The 18,748-nt window shown below is 38.0% G+C and overlaps 1 protein-coding gene across 2 annotated transcripts in view; it reads left to right on the forward strand.

Annotated features, from left to right (window-relative positions):
• Nucleotides 1–18,748, forward strand: part of Pik3c2a (phosphatidylinositol-4-phosphate 3-kinase catalytic subunit type 2 alpha) — a 106,632-nt gene that overhangs the window by 47,157 nt on the left and 40,727 nt on the right. For both annotated transcript variants that reach the window (XM_032892828.1, XM_032892829.1), the window contains exons 5-9: nucleotides 3,287–3,444; nucleotides 6,146–6,266; nucleotides 7,092–7,203; nucleotides 9,518–9,597; nucleotides 9,725–9,788. In XM_032892828.1, the coding sequence (XP_032748719.1) occupies nucleotides 3,287–3,444; nucleotides 6,146–6,266; nucleotides 7,092–7,203; nucleotides 9,518–9,597; nucleotides 9,725–9,788 (535 nt within the window). The remainder of the gene's footprint in view (nucleotides 1–3,286; nucleotides 3,445–6,145; nucleotides 6,267–7,091; nucleotides 7,204–9,517; nucleotides 9,598–9,724; nucleotides 9,789–18,748) is intronic.

Raw genomic sequence — 18,748 nt, forward strand, 5'->3', positions numbered from 1 at the left:
GATATCTAGAGTGGTTGTATAAGCTTGCAATCCCGCCAACAGTATAGAAGTGTTCTCTTTCTCCACATCCTTGTCATCTGCTGTTATCTGAGTTTTTGATCTTAGCCATTCTGACTGGTGTGAGGTTGAATATCAGGGTTGTTTTGATTTGCATTTACCTGATGACTAAGGATGTTGAACATTTTTTTAGGTACTTCTCAGCCAATCAGTATTTCACAGTTGAGAATTCTTTGTTTAGCTCTGTAGCCCATTTTTTAATAGGGTTTTTTGATTCTTTGGAGTCTAACTTCTTGAGTTCTTTTTATATATTGGATATTAGCCCTCTTTTTGGATGTAGGCTTGATTGGTAAAGATCTTTTCCCAATCTGTTGGTTGTCGTTTTGTCTTAATGACAGTGTCCTCTGCCTTACAGAAGCTTTGCAATTTTGTGAGATCCAATTTATCCATTCTTGATCTTAGAGCGTGAGCCATCAGTGTTCTGTTCAGGAACTTTTCCCCTGTGCCCATGTGATCAAGACTCTTCCCCACTTTCTCTTCTATTACTTTCAGTGTATCTGGTTTTATGGGGAGGTCTTTGATCCACTTGGACTTGAGCTTTGTACACTGCAATAAGAATGAATCAGTTTGCTGACTGCCAGTATAATTATCACCATTTGTTGAAAATGCTGCCTTTTTTCCACTGGATGGTTTTAGCTCCTTTGTCGAAGATCAAGTGACCATCGATGTGTGGGTTCATTTCTGGGTCTTCAATTCTATTCCATTGATCTACCTGCATGTCTCTACCGATACCATACAGGTTCTATCACTATTGCTCTGTAATATAGCTGGGGGTTAGAGATGGTGATTCCCCCAGAAGTTCTTTTATTATTGAGAATAGTTTTTGCTATCCTGGTTTTTTTTGTTGTTCCAAATGAATTTTCAAATTGCTCTAACTCTATGAAGAATTGAGTTGAAATTTTGATGGGGATTACATTGAATCTGTAGATTGCTTTCGGCAAGATGGCCATTTTTACTATATTAATTCTGCCAATCCATGAGCATGGGAGATCTTTCCATCTTCTGAGATCTTCAATTTCTTTCTTCAGAGACTTGATGTTCTTGTCATACAGATCTTCACTAGCTTGGTTAGAGTCACACTGAGGTATTTCATGTTATTCGTGACTATTGTGAAGGGTGCTATTTGCCTAATTTCTTTTTTTTTTTTTTTTTTTTTTTTTTTTCGGAGCTGGGGACTGAACAGGGCCTTGCACTTGCTAGGCAAGCTCTACCACTGAGCTAAATCCCCAACCCCGGTTTTTATCTTTGAGTTTGCTTATATAGTGGATTATGTTGATGGATTTCCGTATATTAAACATCCCTGAATCCCTGGGATGAAACCTACTTGATCATAATGGATGGTTGTCTTGATGTGTTCCTGGATTTGGTTTGTGAGAATTTTATTGAGTATTTTTGCATTGATACTCATAAGGGAAAATCGGTTCTGAAGTTCTTTCTTTGTTGGGTCTTTGTGTGGTTTAGGTATAAGTGTAATTGTGGCTTCATAGAACGAGTTGGGTAGTGTGCCTTATGTCTCCAATTTGTGGAATAGTGTGAAGAATATTGGTATTAGGTCTTCATTGAAGGTCTGGTAGAATTCTGCACTATAAACCCATCTGGACCTGGGCTTTTTTTTGGTTGGGAGACTTTTAATGATTGCTTCTATTTCTCTAGAGGTTATGGGACTGTTTAGATGGTTTATCTGATCCTGATTTGACTTTGTTGCCTAGTATCTGTCTAGAAAATTGTCCATTTCATTCAGTTTTGTTGAGTATAGGCTTTTGTAGTAGGATCTAATGATTTTTTGACTTTCCTCAGTTTCTGTTGTGGTATCTCCCTTTTCATTTCTAAATTTGTTATTTTGGATATTGTCTCTGTGCCTTCTGGTTAGTCTGGCTAAGGGTTTATCTATCTTGTTGATTTTATCTGTGTGAGGGTGCCAGATCCTCTGGGACTGGAATTACCAACAGTTGTGAGTTATCACGTAGGTGCTGGGAATTAAACCTGGGTCCTTTGGAAGAATAGCCAGTGTTCTTAACTACTGAGCCATCTCAAAAGCCCCAAATTGTTTACTAGTTATAGAAGCACATAAACAATATTTCCAGCATGCATTCCATTTAAGGCCTCATGAAAACCAGATGGTGACTAAATATATAGCTCACTGATGGTGTATAGGTTCCTAGCATTTATGAGGTCTTGGGTTCAATCCCAGCACTGCAAAAAAGGAGAAGAAACACTGATTAGGTAAGGAGACTAGATTCTGTTACCAACCTCCAGGAAAAAGTCAGTTATTGGAACCTGTGACAGTATTTCCAACATGTGCTAACAGTGTTCAATTTCCCCCTATCTTAAAAACGTTTATTTACATTTGTTTATTTTTTCATTGTGCTTATGTGTGAATGGGTGAGTGTGAGTTGTGTGTTGGTGGACATGTCATGGCAAGTATGTGTTTATTCCTAAGGGTTGTCGTGAAGTTTATAATGTTTGTAAACATGTGAAGGTTAGAGGATGGCAGGCAGGAATTGCTTCTCTGCTACCATGTGAGTCCCAGGGACTGACTCAGATTTTCAGGCTTGGTGCCAAGCACTTATTTACGGAGCCATCTCACTGGCTCCCTTCTCATAGCCATAATGCCAGTCATGTCTGGAGATGAGCCACATACTACATTCATGGATTTACATCTAACTGTGTTGCTCCAATGAATACATTTGCATGTGACCCTTTTAAAGTCCCCTCGTAGCACTTAATGTAAGGCCTTGTACCACTATGAAAACCCATTTCCCCCATTGTCTTATAATCACAAACAGTGTTTATAGGAAAAAAGTTTCACTTAGAAAAAATATTTTGAAAGGACAGAAACTTTTTATCCCTCTTTATTCACAATTTTAGTTAGTTATATTTTTTCCCTGCCATCAATAATTCATTTAAAACAGACCAGTTAATTTGCATTGTGCAGCCTAAGAATCTAAAGCAGAGAACCTAATTTGATGCTGGCCCTCTCTCGAATGCCTGGATCTTGTTGACAGTGTTACCAAAGATATCCTGGCACTAGTTAATCTCTTCTTTTTTTCTTGGTTCCCTTTTATTTAAAAGGCACATGCTGGTGTTTGGAGTTTTAACAGGAGTTCATTCATTGTCATTCTCATGAGCTGCTCTGAGTAACTGAAAGCATGTAAAGCCTTGTTCAGGGCTCTCAAATGCAGCTTAGAAAAACTAAAAAAACATTTAATATCTTCTTTCTTTTGAACAGATTAAAAACCAGATTTCCATATACCGATCACTGTACAAATCCAGGCTATTTGTTAAGTCCAGTCACAGTGCAAAGAAACATGTGTGGGGAAAATGCCAGTGTGAAGGTCTCCATTGAAATTGAAGGGTTTCAACAACCAGTTACTTTTACATGTGATGGTAAGTTTTGTGTTGACTAGGAATAAAATGTTTTCAATGCCAATATATCCTTTCTTCTCATAAAACAATTTTTTTTTTTTCCGGAGCTGGCGACTGAACCCAGGGCCTTGTGCTTGCTAGGCAAGCACTCTACCACTGAGCTAAATCCCCAACCCCCAACAATTTTTTTTTTTTTAAATCATTAGGTATCCTTTTAAAATGTCTGCATTCGCTTGGGAAGTTTTCTGGTTAAGGGAACAAGGTCACTGCAGGACTTTTCTCTGAATATAATAAATTGGTTTTTAGCTAAGGCCCCAAAGCATTAGCTATCAAGGCTAATTATAATGTTTTCTTCTACTTTTATGGCAAGAAAAGTACTTTCTTACAGAGAGCTGTCAGTGATACGAACCTTCAGATCACTTCTGATCTCCTCTGCAGGGAGTTCCCTTTGGTGTTAATTTTTCCTTCCAAGCTTGGGTAAACATTCTTTCTAGAATTGTGTCCTGGATATGTTTATAGTGTGTTTTATTTAAGTGAGATTTGAATGGTGAGGTAAGTTTCCTATTCCTAAAATAGTAATTTCGTGTAAGACTGAAGCCTTTCAGGGCTGGAGACATGGTTCATTGGGTTAAGAGTACTGGCTGCTCTTCTAGAGGTCCTGAGTTTAATTCCCAGCAACCACATGATGGCTCACAGCTATCTGTGTTTGGATCTGATGTCTTCTTCTGATATGTCTGAAGACGGCTCTGTGAGTTTGGCACCAGCCTGATATATAGAGCTAGTTCTAGGACAGCCAGAGCTATTCAGAGAAACCCTGTCCTGGGGGGCAGTAGGATAAAAGTTAAACATGAAAGTTTTAAGTATAGAAAAAAGTTGAGCATAAAAGTTTTAAGTATAAAAATAGATAATTTTAAAAACTTTAATTTGGGTCTGCAGAGTTAGCTTAGTGGTTAAGAGCACTTGTTGCTCTTACCGAGGACCTATGTTAATTTCCAGCATCCACATGGCTGCTCACTGTCTAACAAAGCTAATGGAGGCTTTGGAGCCCTTGAACTGTAGCTTCAACTCTAGTCCCACCTCATATGACACTCTCTTTTGACCTCTCTTGGCATCTGGCATGCACACTGTGTGTGTGTGTGTGTGTGTGTGTGTGTGTGTGTGTGTGTGTGTGTGTGTGTGTGTGTGTATACATACATACATACATACATACACATACATGCGCGCAGGCAAAACACTCATACATTTAAAAGTAATCTAAGAAAAATTGAAAACTAATTTTCTTATTGTTGCCATATTATTAGTTCATGTTTGCAAGAGTAAGACTGCCTACTTGCTCTGTTTCTTTTTCTTCATTGGAAAATTTACTATACAAATATTTAGTACTTTTTTCTTTATCATTTGCTTTAAGACACTGCTTGCTAGGTACTGCTGACTACTGCCCTATTTGAAGGAACTGTAATATTGTTGTGACTTACATAGACCTTTCATAGAGATTGTAGAGCCCTTAAAATGTGGCTCATGTAGATGGTACATTCTGTAGATCCAAAATATACACTTGAATTCAGAGCCTTAGTCTAAAAAAAATATAAATGAAAGTGTAAAATAGTTCAGTAATTTAAAAAATACTGATAATGCTAAAAATCATATATTTACACAATTTATTGTTTGTTTAAGATAGGGTCTCATTATGTAGCCCAGGCTGGCCTAAACTCATGATACTCCTGCCTCTAAACTAATGTTCTTAATCAGACTAAGGGTCTGGAGAGATGGCTTATTTAGATAGTTAAGAGCACTGACTGCTCTTTCAGATGTCCTGAGCTCAATTCCCAGTAACCACATGGTGGTTCACAACCATCTGAATGGGATCCGATGCCCTCTTCTGGTATGTTTGAAGACAGCTACAGTGTACTCATACACATTAAATAAATAAATCTTTATATTAGACTAAATAAAACATATTATTAAAATTAGTTTTATAAGGCTGGAGATATAGATTAGTTGGTAGAGTGCTTGTCTAGCGTCCATGAGATACGTTTTATTGATCCTCAGCACCACATAAACTAGGCATAATGGTACATACCTGTAATCCCAACACTTAGGATGCAGAAAAGGTATCACAAGTTCAAAATCATTCTCTGCTTTATAGTGAATTCTGGGCCAGCCAGGGCTACATCAAAACTTGTCCCCTCCCCACCTCCAACATATACACACACAGTCTTTGCCCTATTGCTCACTTCTCAAGTTAGCCTCTTTCTCTGTTTTCATAGCTATTAGAAAATTTTAAATGGTTGAGTGTGATGGGCCAAGGGGTAGAGACAGTTGGATCTGTCTTTTTTGTTTTTTTAAATGTGTACGAGTGTTTCATTTTGCATGCCTAGTGACCTTGGAGGCCAGAAGAGGGTATTGAATCCCTTGGAACTAGAGTTATAGATGGTTGTAAAATGTCATATGGTGCTGGGATTTGAGCAGCCAGTACTTTTAACTTGCTGAGCCATCTCTCAGCCCTCCAATGAGTTTGAAGCCAGTGTGAGCTACATAGTGAGTTCCAGGCCAACCAGGGCCACATAGTGAGACCCTGTCTCCAAGAAAGAAAATTTAAAGTAATACATGTGACCTACAATTGAATTTGCATTATATCTCTGTTGTACGGTCGTCTCTTAGATTTTAAGTAATTCTTAGAGGTAAGTGAACAAAATGAAAATGACAACTAACTCTTTTTCAGTGAGTTCTACTGTAGACATAATTATAATGCAAGCCCTTTGCTGGGTACATGATGACTTGAATCAAGTGGATGTTGGCAGCTACGTTCTGAAAGTTTGTGGTCAAGAGGAGGTTCTACAGAAGTAAGTTTAACTACTGAGTGGTATCTTTGGAAATTCACTTTTAATACCTTAAATTAGAATCTTTTTCAATTTAGATTTGTAATCTAAAAATATATTTGGATGTTAGGCATGATGTCGATGTCTTTAATCCCAGGACTTGGAAGGCAGAGGCAGGTGGATCTCTGTGAACTTGAGGCCAGCCTGATCTGCATATTGAAATATAGGTTAGCCTACATAGTGAGGCCTGTTCCTAAGTTCATTCATTCATTTATATACTTATTTTTTATATATTTATGAAATATAAGAAGTATATTTTGTCCTATTATTGAAACTTATGTTGAGATATGTTGTATTGAAGATAGTGGTGGGATTATAGAAATAAGAAAGACATGATATTCTCTTAAGTTTAATAGCCTTATGTGTGAAAAGTTGTAGTCTATTGGTTAAAAACAGAATAAAATGCCTATTTCTAAAAGGCCAGTAATCACCTCATTTGTAGACTCCATTCTTCTTTGTAGCATGCAGCTACTGTATATACAGGAGTCAGTTGTTAACTGACTTTTATTTGTCTGCAATAATCATTGTATGAACTTCAGTAATTTGTTATACAGTTTCTCCAATTGTTTTAAAGATTGAGGCATTATACTCTTATTTGCCTCTATCGTCTTTCATATTTACTGACTCATATGGAAAAATTCCTGCTTAAATGTTTACAGTTAATTTAAAAACTGTGTTTCACCATTTTCTTTAATTTCTAATACAGATACAATTTGTAGTTTACTTTTATGTCTATAACTTGTGATTTGAATAGAATAATACCGGTGGATAATTCATGTATTTTAACAGTAATCATTGCCTTGGAAGTCACGAACATATTCAAAATTGTCGAAAATGGGACACAGAGATTAAATTACAACTCTTGACCTTCAGTGCAATGTGCCAGAATCTGGCTCGAACAGTAAGTGTTTATGAATTGCATTTAGTGAGTCCAAATAATTCTGATAGCTGACAGGTTTTTCATTCTGTATGTTTTCCATGTTTTCTATACCAGGCTGGGATGCTGGGATGATACACTTGTTTCCAGCAATAATCTCTTCAGATCTTTAGTCATGGAAGTTGAGGTAGCACATCAAATAGATCTAGAAGTATAAATTTGAAAAGCAAAATGAAAGAATGGAGTCTGCTGAACAAACAAAAGATGTTTGTTTGTTCGTTTGTTTAAATGGGAAAGAGTTAGTCTCCTTTATTTCAGACTGGCTTTGAACTCACTGAGTAGCTAAGGATCACTTTGTGTCACCCATGGCCAGTTTTATGCAGTGCTGGAGACTGAACTGAGAGCCTTATGCTAGTCATTCTTCTAACTTTGCTACATCCTTAGCCTTGCTTTTTCATTAGATTGTAAAGAAAAAGGTAAGTTTACTTAGTTCATTGCAAGAGCATAGTCTCATATTTAATAGTCTTACACAAGAGTGAAAATTTCAGGGTTAATTAAGAGAAAAAAGAAGAAAGGGGTTGGAATACTAAATAAGGTTTTCAGTTTCTCTTGAATATGTTTGTATAATGTGGAATGGCAGGAGAAATTAGTATTTTTCTTAATGGTGATGAGCAGAGAATGGGACAAAACTTACTGAGGGAAAAAAAAGGCAGAAATTCAAATGACCTTATCCCCATCTAGTCCCACTCTAGATTTTGCCCACCCTCTTACTCCATTGATTATTTGAGATCGAATCTTGCTAAATAGCCCCAGCTGTCCTGGAGTTCCTTAAATAGACCACACTGACCTCAGATTTGCTACCACACCTGGATTACAGGTGTGCACCATCTGGCCCAGCTTAGTTTTTAGTTTTTGCTTTATTTGTTCATCGTAAACTAGATTTAGGAACATTTATCTTCCATTTTTAAGAAATGAATTTCATTTATGTTTTGTGTGTGTGTGTGTGTGTGTGTGTGTGTGTGTGTGTGTGTGTATACTTAAACATGTCATGGTATGGGTGTGTTTAGATCAGAAGACAACTTGTGAGAGTTGTGAGAACCTGTGTTCTTTATACCATGTTAGTCTCAAAGATGGAACTCAGGTCATCAGGCTTGGGGGCTAATGCCTTTTCCCTCTGAGCCATACTGCTGGCTCTGTGAAATAGAAGTTTTGGCTACCTAGAGGACTTCGGGGTTAAGAGTACACTCACTGGTCTTCCACGGGACCTAGGTTTGATTCCCTGCACCCATAGAACAGCCCACAACTATCTGTAGCTTCAGTTCTAGTGGATCTGACATCCTGTTTTGGCCTCTCAGGGCACTAGGGACACACATGATGCACCAGGCATGTGCATGATGCACCAATAGATACACATAGGTGCAGACAAAATATCCATACACATAAAATATTTTCTAAATAAAAGTTTTGTTCAGATATGATAGTATGCTTCTATAATCCCAGCAAAAAGACAGAAGGGTCAAGAGTTCAAGGCCAGCCTTCTCTTTAAAATTAACAGGGTCATATAGGGCTAGTAATTCAGTGGATAAAGTGCTTGAGGACTAGAGTTTGGATCCCTAATATCTGTAAAAAGCTAGGTATAACAGAGCATTTTCATAGTCTCAGCACTAAGGAGACAAAGACCGACAGACCTCCCAGGCTGGCTGACCAGCCAGTGTAGTCAATGGATTAGCTTCAAGTTCAGGGAAAGAACCTGTCCTGTCTTAAAGCTTAAGCTAGAAAGCAATAGAGCAAGATATATGACGTTGACTTCTGGCCTCTACACATAAATGCATGCATGTATGCACACACCCTTGTACACATACATATAAAAGTAAATAAATAGTCAAACATTTAAATAATTATTTGTTTTTATTCAATGTGCTTAAGTGTTTACATGTATGTATGCGTGTATGTGTACCTTCTGCATGCTTGGTGTGCATTGAAGTCAGAACTGCCTATCAGATCTGTTGGAACTGGAATTACAGATGATTATGAGCCACCATGTGGATGCTAGGAACCAGATCTAGATCCTCTGCAAGAACAGCAAGTACTCTTAATCTCTGAGCCATCTCTCCAGACCCAAATAATAAAACATTTAAGGCAATTAAGAAATGAATTTTTCTTAATATTAACTTATTGAGTCAATTATAAATGATAGTTTTGATAGCATTTTATCTCCAGTCCTCAAAAATTAGTCTAATTTTAAAATTTCATCATCTATTTAACTATACTTAATTTGATAGAATGACCAAATTGTTATATTTCATTTTCTTAAACATGTGTGTATGAATTTATTTAGGCAGAAGATGATCAAGCGCCTGTGGATTTAAACAAGTACTTGTATCAAATAGAAAAACCTTATAAAGAAGTCATGACAAGGTATAGCATCTAAAACATTCATTACAGATTTTCAAACTTTGTTTTGGGTGTGAATATATTTTCTGTGATCAAAACAACTACTTTTATCTAAGATAGTCTTCAGCCATGATACCTGTTTTTCTTTCAGACACCCTGTTGAAGAACTCTTAGATTCCTATCACTACCAAGTAGAACTGGCTCTTCAAACTGAAGTAAGTTTTGGTATAAGAACTTAAAGATTGTTTCTGTTTTCTCTGAAGTTCTAGTTATGGAATTAGATTAAATGTTTTAAAACTATGTACTTCATGTTAGCCATGCACATTCAGTGGACAGCAGGTAGGGGAAATTTTAGAAAAAGATTAAGGTAGCCCAGAGCATCAGAGTTTAAAAAGCATACTTGGGCTGTAGCCAGCATATAAAAGAAAAAATCAAAAGAGAAGACAAAGCAATAGTTAAAACCCTTTTGAGTTTTGACCCAGAAAAGATGAATCTTATTGGTGGCTAACTTATTGGTGGTAGCAACTGTCTGGCTAACTCTTTTTTTTTTTACCCCCCGGAGCTGGGGACCGAACCCAGGGTCTTGCGCTTGCTAGGCAAGTGCTCTACCACTGAGCTAAATCCCCAACCCCATCTGGCTAACTCTTAAACAGTTTGAATTAGCCAGAAAAAGTTGAGAAGGGCCTATAAACAGAAGTGTACATACATTATACATGGGAGTAAGCTGTTCTATAATAGCATGTAAATGTAAAATGAAATGTACTAAAGAGAGTTCTTATTGGTTAAGAGCATTGGATGGTCTTCCGTAGTATTTGATTCCCAGCACTTACATAGTGACTCACCACTGTGTGTAACTCTAGTCTCAGGATACTTCCCATCCTTTTCTGACCTTCTCAAGCACCAGGCTTGCAAGTGATGCAAAACGTCATACATGTAAAATAAAAATTTGTAAAAGAAGGAAGGAAGAAAACATTCGACATGATTAGACATAAGTTATTACATTATAGTTCATAAATGAATTTTTTATCCCATTAAACCTATTTGCTCATATTGTTTGATGTTTTTATATTCCAATATTAGAGTTGAGTAGTTAGAATGTAGACTTTTAGTTTTTGCAAAGCCAAAACCATTTAAAAATTTTTTTTAATTTTTTCTTATTTTATGTGTGTGTTTTACCTATAGGTATATGTACTATGTACATGCCTGGTGCCTTCAAAAGTCAAAAGAAACAATCAAGTCCCCTTGAACTGGAGTTACCAGACAGTTGTGAGCTACCATGTGGGAGCTAGAAATCAAACCTATGTACTCTATAAGAGCAATAAGTGGTCTTAACCACAGAGCCTTATTTCTAACCCCTTATTATTTGATCCTTTATAGAAAAGGTTAGCTGATCTTTTACATATAGTTGGTTCTAGCCACTTAAGGTGTTTTTAGCCAAGCACAGACTCAGTGAATTATTTAGCTCTGTCTTGTAAAGTTAGATGGGCCATGATGTAAAGATGAGGCTTAAAGGTGGCAGAATTAGTTTCAGAGGAAAGGATTTTTGTAACAGTTGAGGTAAAAGAAAGCAGAGCATTGTGAGTGTTACAAAGAGAACTGCTGAACAACACTTGGGGATAAAATTGATAAGAACAGGTTATGAGAAACAGAAATGTAGAACAAACAGATTGCTAATTACTGTATATTTTGTGTCTGTATGTATATATACATGTGTCACAGCACACTGAGAGACAACCTACAGGAGTTGGTTCTCTCTACCACGTGGGTTCCTGAAATTGAACTAAGGTCATCTGTCAGGATTTACCCACTGAGCCATCTTGCCAGCCCTACTACTAGTACATTCTTATCAACATATTTAAATACTGAATATCACATCCTGAGACAGTGTTGGTACACTGAATTTTCTGAAGCAATGAGCCCAAATAATTTCCTCCCTTAAGCTGTTTCTGTCAGTTATTTAGTCACAGTGACAAGGGTGTCTGAGATGTCATCCAAAAGAGAACCTGAAGTGAGTGAACCTGAAATTTTTCCCAAGTGAAGAGAATATACTTGGGATTAATCAAAGTATACATGGTATCTTAACAGCTCTAAGACTAGTTGAGGGGGCTTGGGGACATAGCTCATCAGTTAAGACCACTGGCTGCAGGGGTTGGGGATTTAGCTCAGTGGTAGAGCACTTGCCTAGGAAGCGCAAGGCCCTGGGTTCGGTCCCCAGCTCCGAAAAAAAGAACCAAAAAAAAAAAAAAAAAGACCACTGGCTGCTCTTCCAGAGGTCCTAAGTTCAATTTCCAGCAACCACAAGGTGGCTCATGATCATCTATAAGAGCATCTGATAGCATGCGGGTGTACATTCAGCAGAGCATTCATACATTAAACATACAAACAGATAAATAAATAAATCCCTTTAAAAAAAAAAGACTAGTTGAGGTGCTAAGAAAAATCATTGCAGAAGTGGGAGAAGAGTTAACTCAGCAATTAAGACAATTAAGCAATTAAGCCTGCTCTTCCAAAGGACCTGGGTTCTCCTTCCAGCATTCATATGGCAGCTCACATCCACCTGTAGTTATAGTTCTATGGGACCTGATGGCCTCTTCTGGTCTTCTTGGGTACCAAACACACATGAAGTACTCATACATAATATATGCATACATGCATACATACATACATATAAAATGTTGAGAGCCCATGTAATCCTGTATCAGTCACACCACTCATCTGTTCTCTTTGCAGCAATAAGCTGCAAAGTTTTGCTGCTTCTCCCTTTTTCCTATTCTTTTAGGGACCCACTATAACTATGCCTTCATTGCTAACACTCCTTAAAGAAAAAGAGTATTTGTTGTGTCTGTAAATGGACATGGATATGTCTGTAAGTATACATGTGGAAATCAGAGTACAACTTGAAGGAGTCACTTTTCTACTCTTATGATGTGGGTCCTGGGATCAAACTCAGCTTATTGTGCTCATGGCAAGCCAATCTTGCTGGCCCATTGTAACAGTAAAATGAAACTGTACTTCAGGTCATTAGGCATGCACACAATCTCAATCCTGTAGTACTTATATTTTTTTCTCAGTCTTTCTGTAGATTAGTTTACATCTGCTTTTCTTTTTTTTTTTTTTTTTAAGGTCTATTTATTTATTTTGGTGGGTTTTGTTTTGAGACAGGCTCATAGTATGCAGTCTTGGCCAGACTGGAACTTACTATGTAAACTAGATTGGCCTTAAACTTTTAAGAGGTCCACATACCTCTGCCCCTTAAGAGCTGGGATTAAAGTTATGCTCTCCACGCCTGGAAAAAATTATTTTTATTTTATATGTGTGAGTGTTTTGTCTGCATGTACACCTGTGCACTTGTATGCCTGGTGCCAAAGGAGACCCGAAAGGGACACCAAATATTCTGGAACTGAAGTTACTATTGTGAGCTACCATGTTGGTGCTAGGAGGTCCTCTACAAAAGCATCAAGTGATTTTAATGTCTGCTTATCTCTCTAACCCCATAAATAGTTATTCATTCTCATTCTCTCTCTCTCTCTCTCTCTCTCTCTCTCTCTCTCTCTCTCTCTCTCTCTCACACGCTCACGCGCGCGCACACACACACACACACACACACACACACACACAAACACACGAAGGGGCTGTTTTAGAAGACAACTTGGAGGAATTAGTTCTCTCCTTCCACCATATGGCCATATGGGTCCTAGAGCTTCAACTTAGATTGTCAGGCTTGGCAACAAGTGCTTTTACTGCAGAGCCATCTCTGGGGGTGTGGAGTATGAATGTGTGTGTTCATACATGCACAGTATTCAAGAGGAGGTCGGAGTACTGAAGTTGTTTCTTTCCCTTTTCTGAAGTCCTTTCTGCCCCTTTTCAAGGCATTGTACTTGGGTCGTTAGGCTTGACTTTCAACTCCTTTATCTATTGGGCGTTCTTGATGGCCACGACTATATGTTAAGAGAAGTTTTGGGTTCAGAACAAAATGAGAAGATAGAAATATCCCATATATACCCTTGGTATTTCCCAGATTACCCTCTCCACTTTAAAAATTACTATTATTATTTTGCCTTAATTAATAGCAACTCTGTTCTCCCATTTAATCACACTAAAATCTTGGTGTTATCCTTGACCTTTCAAAAAAGGATCTTTCATCTCCTGTATTATATCTTATTCTTACCATCTCTGCCATTAAAAACACATGGAGATTACAACCATTTAACGTTCCTAAATAAATTGCTATTCTTAAGTCAGTTGTTGTTCTTTACTAATCTTCCAAATTCTCTGCTTTTCCTTTTGCAACCCCCTCAGCCAACAAAAATGATACTTTAAAAATAATTCATTAAATGTAGTGATGTATCTTGGAACAGAGCAGGAAAAGGCGTTAGTGGTGGAAACACTGGTACAGCTGAGCAAATCTAGAGTTTACCGTATGGTGTGCTACTGCTCCAGTCTTCATTTTGTCAAATGTATCATGGTTGTGCAGGCTGTTGAACTGGTTCATATGGGAACTCTCCGCACTATTTTTGTACCTTCCTATAATTCTAAAATTACTCCAAATGAAAAGTTTACTTTAAAGGTGAAAAAAATAGGAACAGAAAGCAGATGTCAAATAAGAGAAAAGGGGGGTGGGGACGCAAAAAACAGACTTTTGGAGCTGGCTGTAATGACAGACATCTTTAATCCCAGCACTTGGGAGGCAGACATAGGTGAATCTCTTTGAGTTTGAGGCCAACCTTCTCTACATAATGAGTTCCAGGGCTGCATAAACTATTCGGCTAATTTGAATTTACTGCTTAGTTTGGGTTGGCCTTGAACTTGTGAACCTCTCTCCTCAGCTTCCTATATTCTAGGACTGTATCCTGAGACCAGGCCTTTTGGTTTATAATCTGCCAAGTGTATTCCTGGTACCTATATTTTCTAGAGCTCTCCCTCAGGTATTTGTTTGGCTTTCCATTCCTTAAGGAACTTAAATATTATCTGAGTGCTCCAAACCACCTTGTCTCAAATATCAACTCTTTTATTCCCCCTTTTACAGTTTGATTGAACATGTTTTAAAACAGTGTCTTACTATTTATTTAGTTACTTACTATGTAGTTTAGGCTGTGGAATTTAGAATTCTCCAACCTCAGCCTCCCCACATGCTAGGATTATAGGTTCACGCTCATAATGCATTATGCCCACAAGTATAATTTTTAAAAAATTTTTTAAAATAAATAATTAATTAATATACATGAGTGCACTGTCACTCTCTTCAGACACACCAGAAGAGGGCATCAGATCCCATTACAGATGGTTGTGAACCACCATGTGGTTGCTGGGAATTGAACTCAGGACATCTGGAAGAACAGTCAACATTCTTAACCACTGAGCCGTCTCTCCAGCCCAAACATAATTTCTTTTTTCTTTATCTTTTTCCTGTTTTAGTTTATTGAGCTCATTCAGTTCAGGCTGACTTTGAACTAGCTATGTTGCTGAGGCTGGCCTTGAGTTCATCATCTTCCTGCCCATAGCTCCTGAGTGCAGGTATTATAGTGTTTGCCATTGTTTAGAGACTTACCAAATTCACAGAATTGTACCATCATCACCCCAGTGCTGTTTTAGAGCATTTCCGCATACTAATTTGCAGTCAACCCTCCTTCCAGCTCTAGCTTCAAATAATTGCTGAGCTAGTTCCTGTCTCTAGCATGATTTCCTCTTCTGCACATTTCTTATAAATGGAATGTACTAATTTTTCTATGCCTGTTTTGCTTTTTCAAATTAAACCCTTTTACCTGTTGTAATATGTAGTTGTAGTTTGTACCTTTGTGTGGTGTGTTGTATGATGTAAGTACTTAATTAGTGTCAGTGAATCTCCTGGAGCTGAAGTCACAGGTGGTTAGGAGCCACCTCATAGGAGTTCTGGGGACCAAATTCAGGGCCTCTGCCAGCGCGGTACACTTGCCTACCCCTGATCCATCCTTATAGCCCTATACCCAGCTTTTCACACGGGTGCTAAAGATCCGAGTCCTTTTTGTTAACTACTCTTCCATTGTAGTACATTTCTTTTGTACATCTAATAATATACATTTGGGCATAAGTTAATAGCTTTTAGTTACCATGAATAATGTTGGAATAAAGATTCATATATAGTTTTTATATAGGTTAATGATTTACTTTCTCATGGGAAACTTTTTACAAAAAAAAATCAGGAAATTTCAGAACTTTTTAATTCTCTTGAATTTGTTTTTCTGGAAATAATCTGTTCATTTTGCTAAAGTGAAAGTGTGGGACTTGAAAAAATATTCTAAGGACTCAGTAGTTACGAGCATGTGCTGCTAGAGCAGAGGACCTAAGTATGGTTTTCAACATTCAAGTGGAATGGCTCACAACCACCTGTAACACCAACTCAAAGGAGATCCATCTCCTCTGGCTTCTGAAGGTACCTGAACATTATGTTTGGAGCTGCCAGTGTGATCATTCTGTGTGGATCTGACTTAAAGTAGAAATCTAAATAAATACCCAGAACAAAAGTATAGAGAACTAACTACCTATTAGTACTAACGTTTATCATCAGTAGCCAGTCAAGGGAGCATACTATGCTAGGTTTTTGGGTTTTTTTTTTTTTTAATTTTGGTATGGGGTCTCATTTACTCCCATTGCCTGATCTTGAACTCTTGTTCTTTATGCCTCCATCTCCCAAGTATTGAGATTACTTGTGTGGACATGCCTACACACACAACTGAACCAGCCTGACACATTCTGGGACTTGACCAGAGCTATATTCCCCAACCTCTGTGCTAGCTGCTTGAATAAAATTTCTAAATAACCATTAGTGAAAGGGTGAAAAGGTTATTTTATCCTTTTTAGTAAAAGAGAATTTCTTTTTTTTTTAAATTTATTTACTTTATGTATGAGTACACTGTCACTCTCTTCAGACACGCTAGAAGAAGGCATCAGAACCCATTACAGATGGTTGTGAGCCACCATGTGGTTGCTGGGAATTGAACTCAGGACCTCTGGAAGAGTAGTCAGTGCCCTTAACTGCTAAGCCATCCTCCAGCCCAAGAATTTCTTTTTTCCCCTCCTTCCCCCAGAATTTCTTTTTTTAAATAAATTTTTTATTTTAAAGTTATTTATTTGTTCATTTTAAATGTATGAATTTCTGAGTGCATCTATGTCCACTGTGTGCATGCCTTATGCCTACAGAGTAGGTTGTTAGATCCCCTGGGACTGGGGTTAGACAGTTGTGAGCTGCCATATGGATTTTAGGAATCAAACTCAAGTCCTATGTAAGAGCAGCCAGTGCTCTTAACTGCTGTGCCATCTCTCCAGCCCATAAAAGAGGATTCTAAGGCAAAAACTAGCATGCTGTAGCTCACATGCCAAATCCAGCCTGCCACCTATATTTTTGTTGCTTATTTACTTAATGTTTGTTTGGTTTTGAGATAGTCTCCATATTGCCATCTCAGACTTTGAAGTCACTATAATTATAGATGTGTATCACCATGCCTGACAATTAGTGGCTTGAGGGTGGTCATGATAGGGATGGAGATTTTCTATTCTTCCTATATAGCCCTGGATGGCTGGGAACTCACTGTGCAAAGCAAGCTGACCGTAGCCTTTTGACTTTGTTTCTGTGCTGGTACTATGATATGTGCCATCACACCTGGGTGCTTTTTTTTTTTTTTAAAGAAAATTTGCTAGTCTTTAAGAAGGGTCCAGAATTTGCAGATGTAAAAAGCAACTGCTATGTTGTGTCTAGGCTGTAGAAAAATGAACAGTTTAAGACAGGACTTATAGAAGGACTTCTGATAAAACCTCTTCCCAGACTGGAATTTAGCCCCTTTGAAGAGCAAATGGCTAACACAGGAAGGTGGAGCCCATGGAAAAGAAAATTTCTAAAAAACTTTAGCCAGAGCTACCAGATCAGAAGAACATGATCATAGGGTACAGGTAGGGCTGGTCTTTGAGAACCACTGAACCTCCATAGTGTATTGAAAAGAAATTAATAAATGTGTATAGGACTGGAATCCAGCTACAAAGTGTCTTTCTGTTTTTGTGTTAAAGTGTCCTTTTAGTGCCCTCTAGTGACAAAAAATGTTAGTGTGAGTTCAGTTCTACTGCAAAGCAGAGCAAAAGAGGGTGGGATTAGAACTGTTAGACTGACCCCATGACACGTTAAGTATGATGGCGAATGGTGCAAGACAGTGTCATGAACCTTCTTATGGGAAAAGTTTTTACATGAAGGTGACATTACAAGCATAACTATAAATCAAATGACTAGAAAGGGAGAACTTTAATGTTGATCATCAGTTCAGGCCCTGAGAACTACATAGTAATTGGATATTGAAGAAAATGAGATGGTTCCATTTACGCTTGAAGGTGAAAAGGGCATTTGACTTAGAGGGTAGCCAAGCCTCAAGAATAGAAATCCTAAAAGGGAAGATGCATTGCTGAGTTGTAGCCTTTCGTAGTACTTGCATAAGAGTGTAGCATGAATATTTTATGAATCTTTAAGCTGGGTCTAGTGCACAGTTACTAGGAAGTAAGAGAGGAGATCTCTTGAGCTTATGAATTTGAGACCAGCCTAGGCAATATATCAAGTTCCTGTCAAGAAAAGGAAGAGATATATGAATGCTTTTGTTGTTGATGTTTTTAAAACTACATTTTATGGGTGTCTCTCTGTGCACAGGTCGATGTGTATGTACAGGCCAGATGATATCCAGGTAGCATTCTTCAGGCATTGCCATCCACCTTTCCTTTGAGCCAGGCCTGGAGTTTACCAAGTAAGCTAGTATGGCTGTCCTAGTTACTGTTGTACTGCTATGAAGAAACACCAGGACCAAGGCAGCTTACAAAGGAAAGTACTTAATTGAAGGCTTGCTTACAGTTTCAGAGGGTGGGTTCATGACCATTGTGGTAAGGAGCATGGCAGCAGGCAGACTCTCAGGTGCTGGAGCAGTAGCTGAGAGCTCACATTATCTGTAAGTTGCAGACAGAGAATGAGAGATTGGGCCTTATGTGGGCTTTTGGAACCTCAAAGCCCACCCCTAGTGACACACCTCCAACAGGGCCAAACCTCTCAATCCAATAGTTGACCAATCAGGAACCAAACATTGAAATATATTAACCCATGGAGCTATAAACATTTAAACTACCAGAGTGGCTGACCAGGTAGCCTCAGGGATTCTCCTATCTCCTCAAC

The sequence above is a fragment of the Rattus rattus genome, chromosome 2, assembly GCF_011064425.1.
Source record: "Rattus rattus isolate New Zealand chromosome 2, Rrattus_CSIRO_v1, whole genome shotgun sequence".
NCBI classification, from domain to species: Eukaryota; Metazoa; Chordata; class Mammalia; order Rodentia; family Muridae; genus Rattus; species Rattus rattus.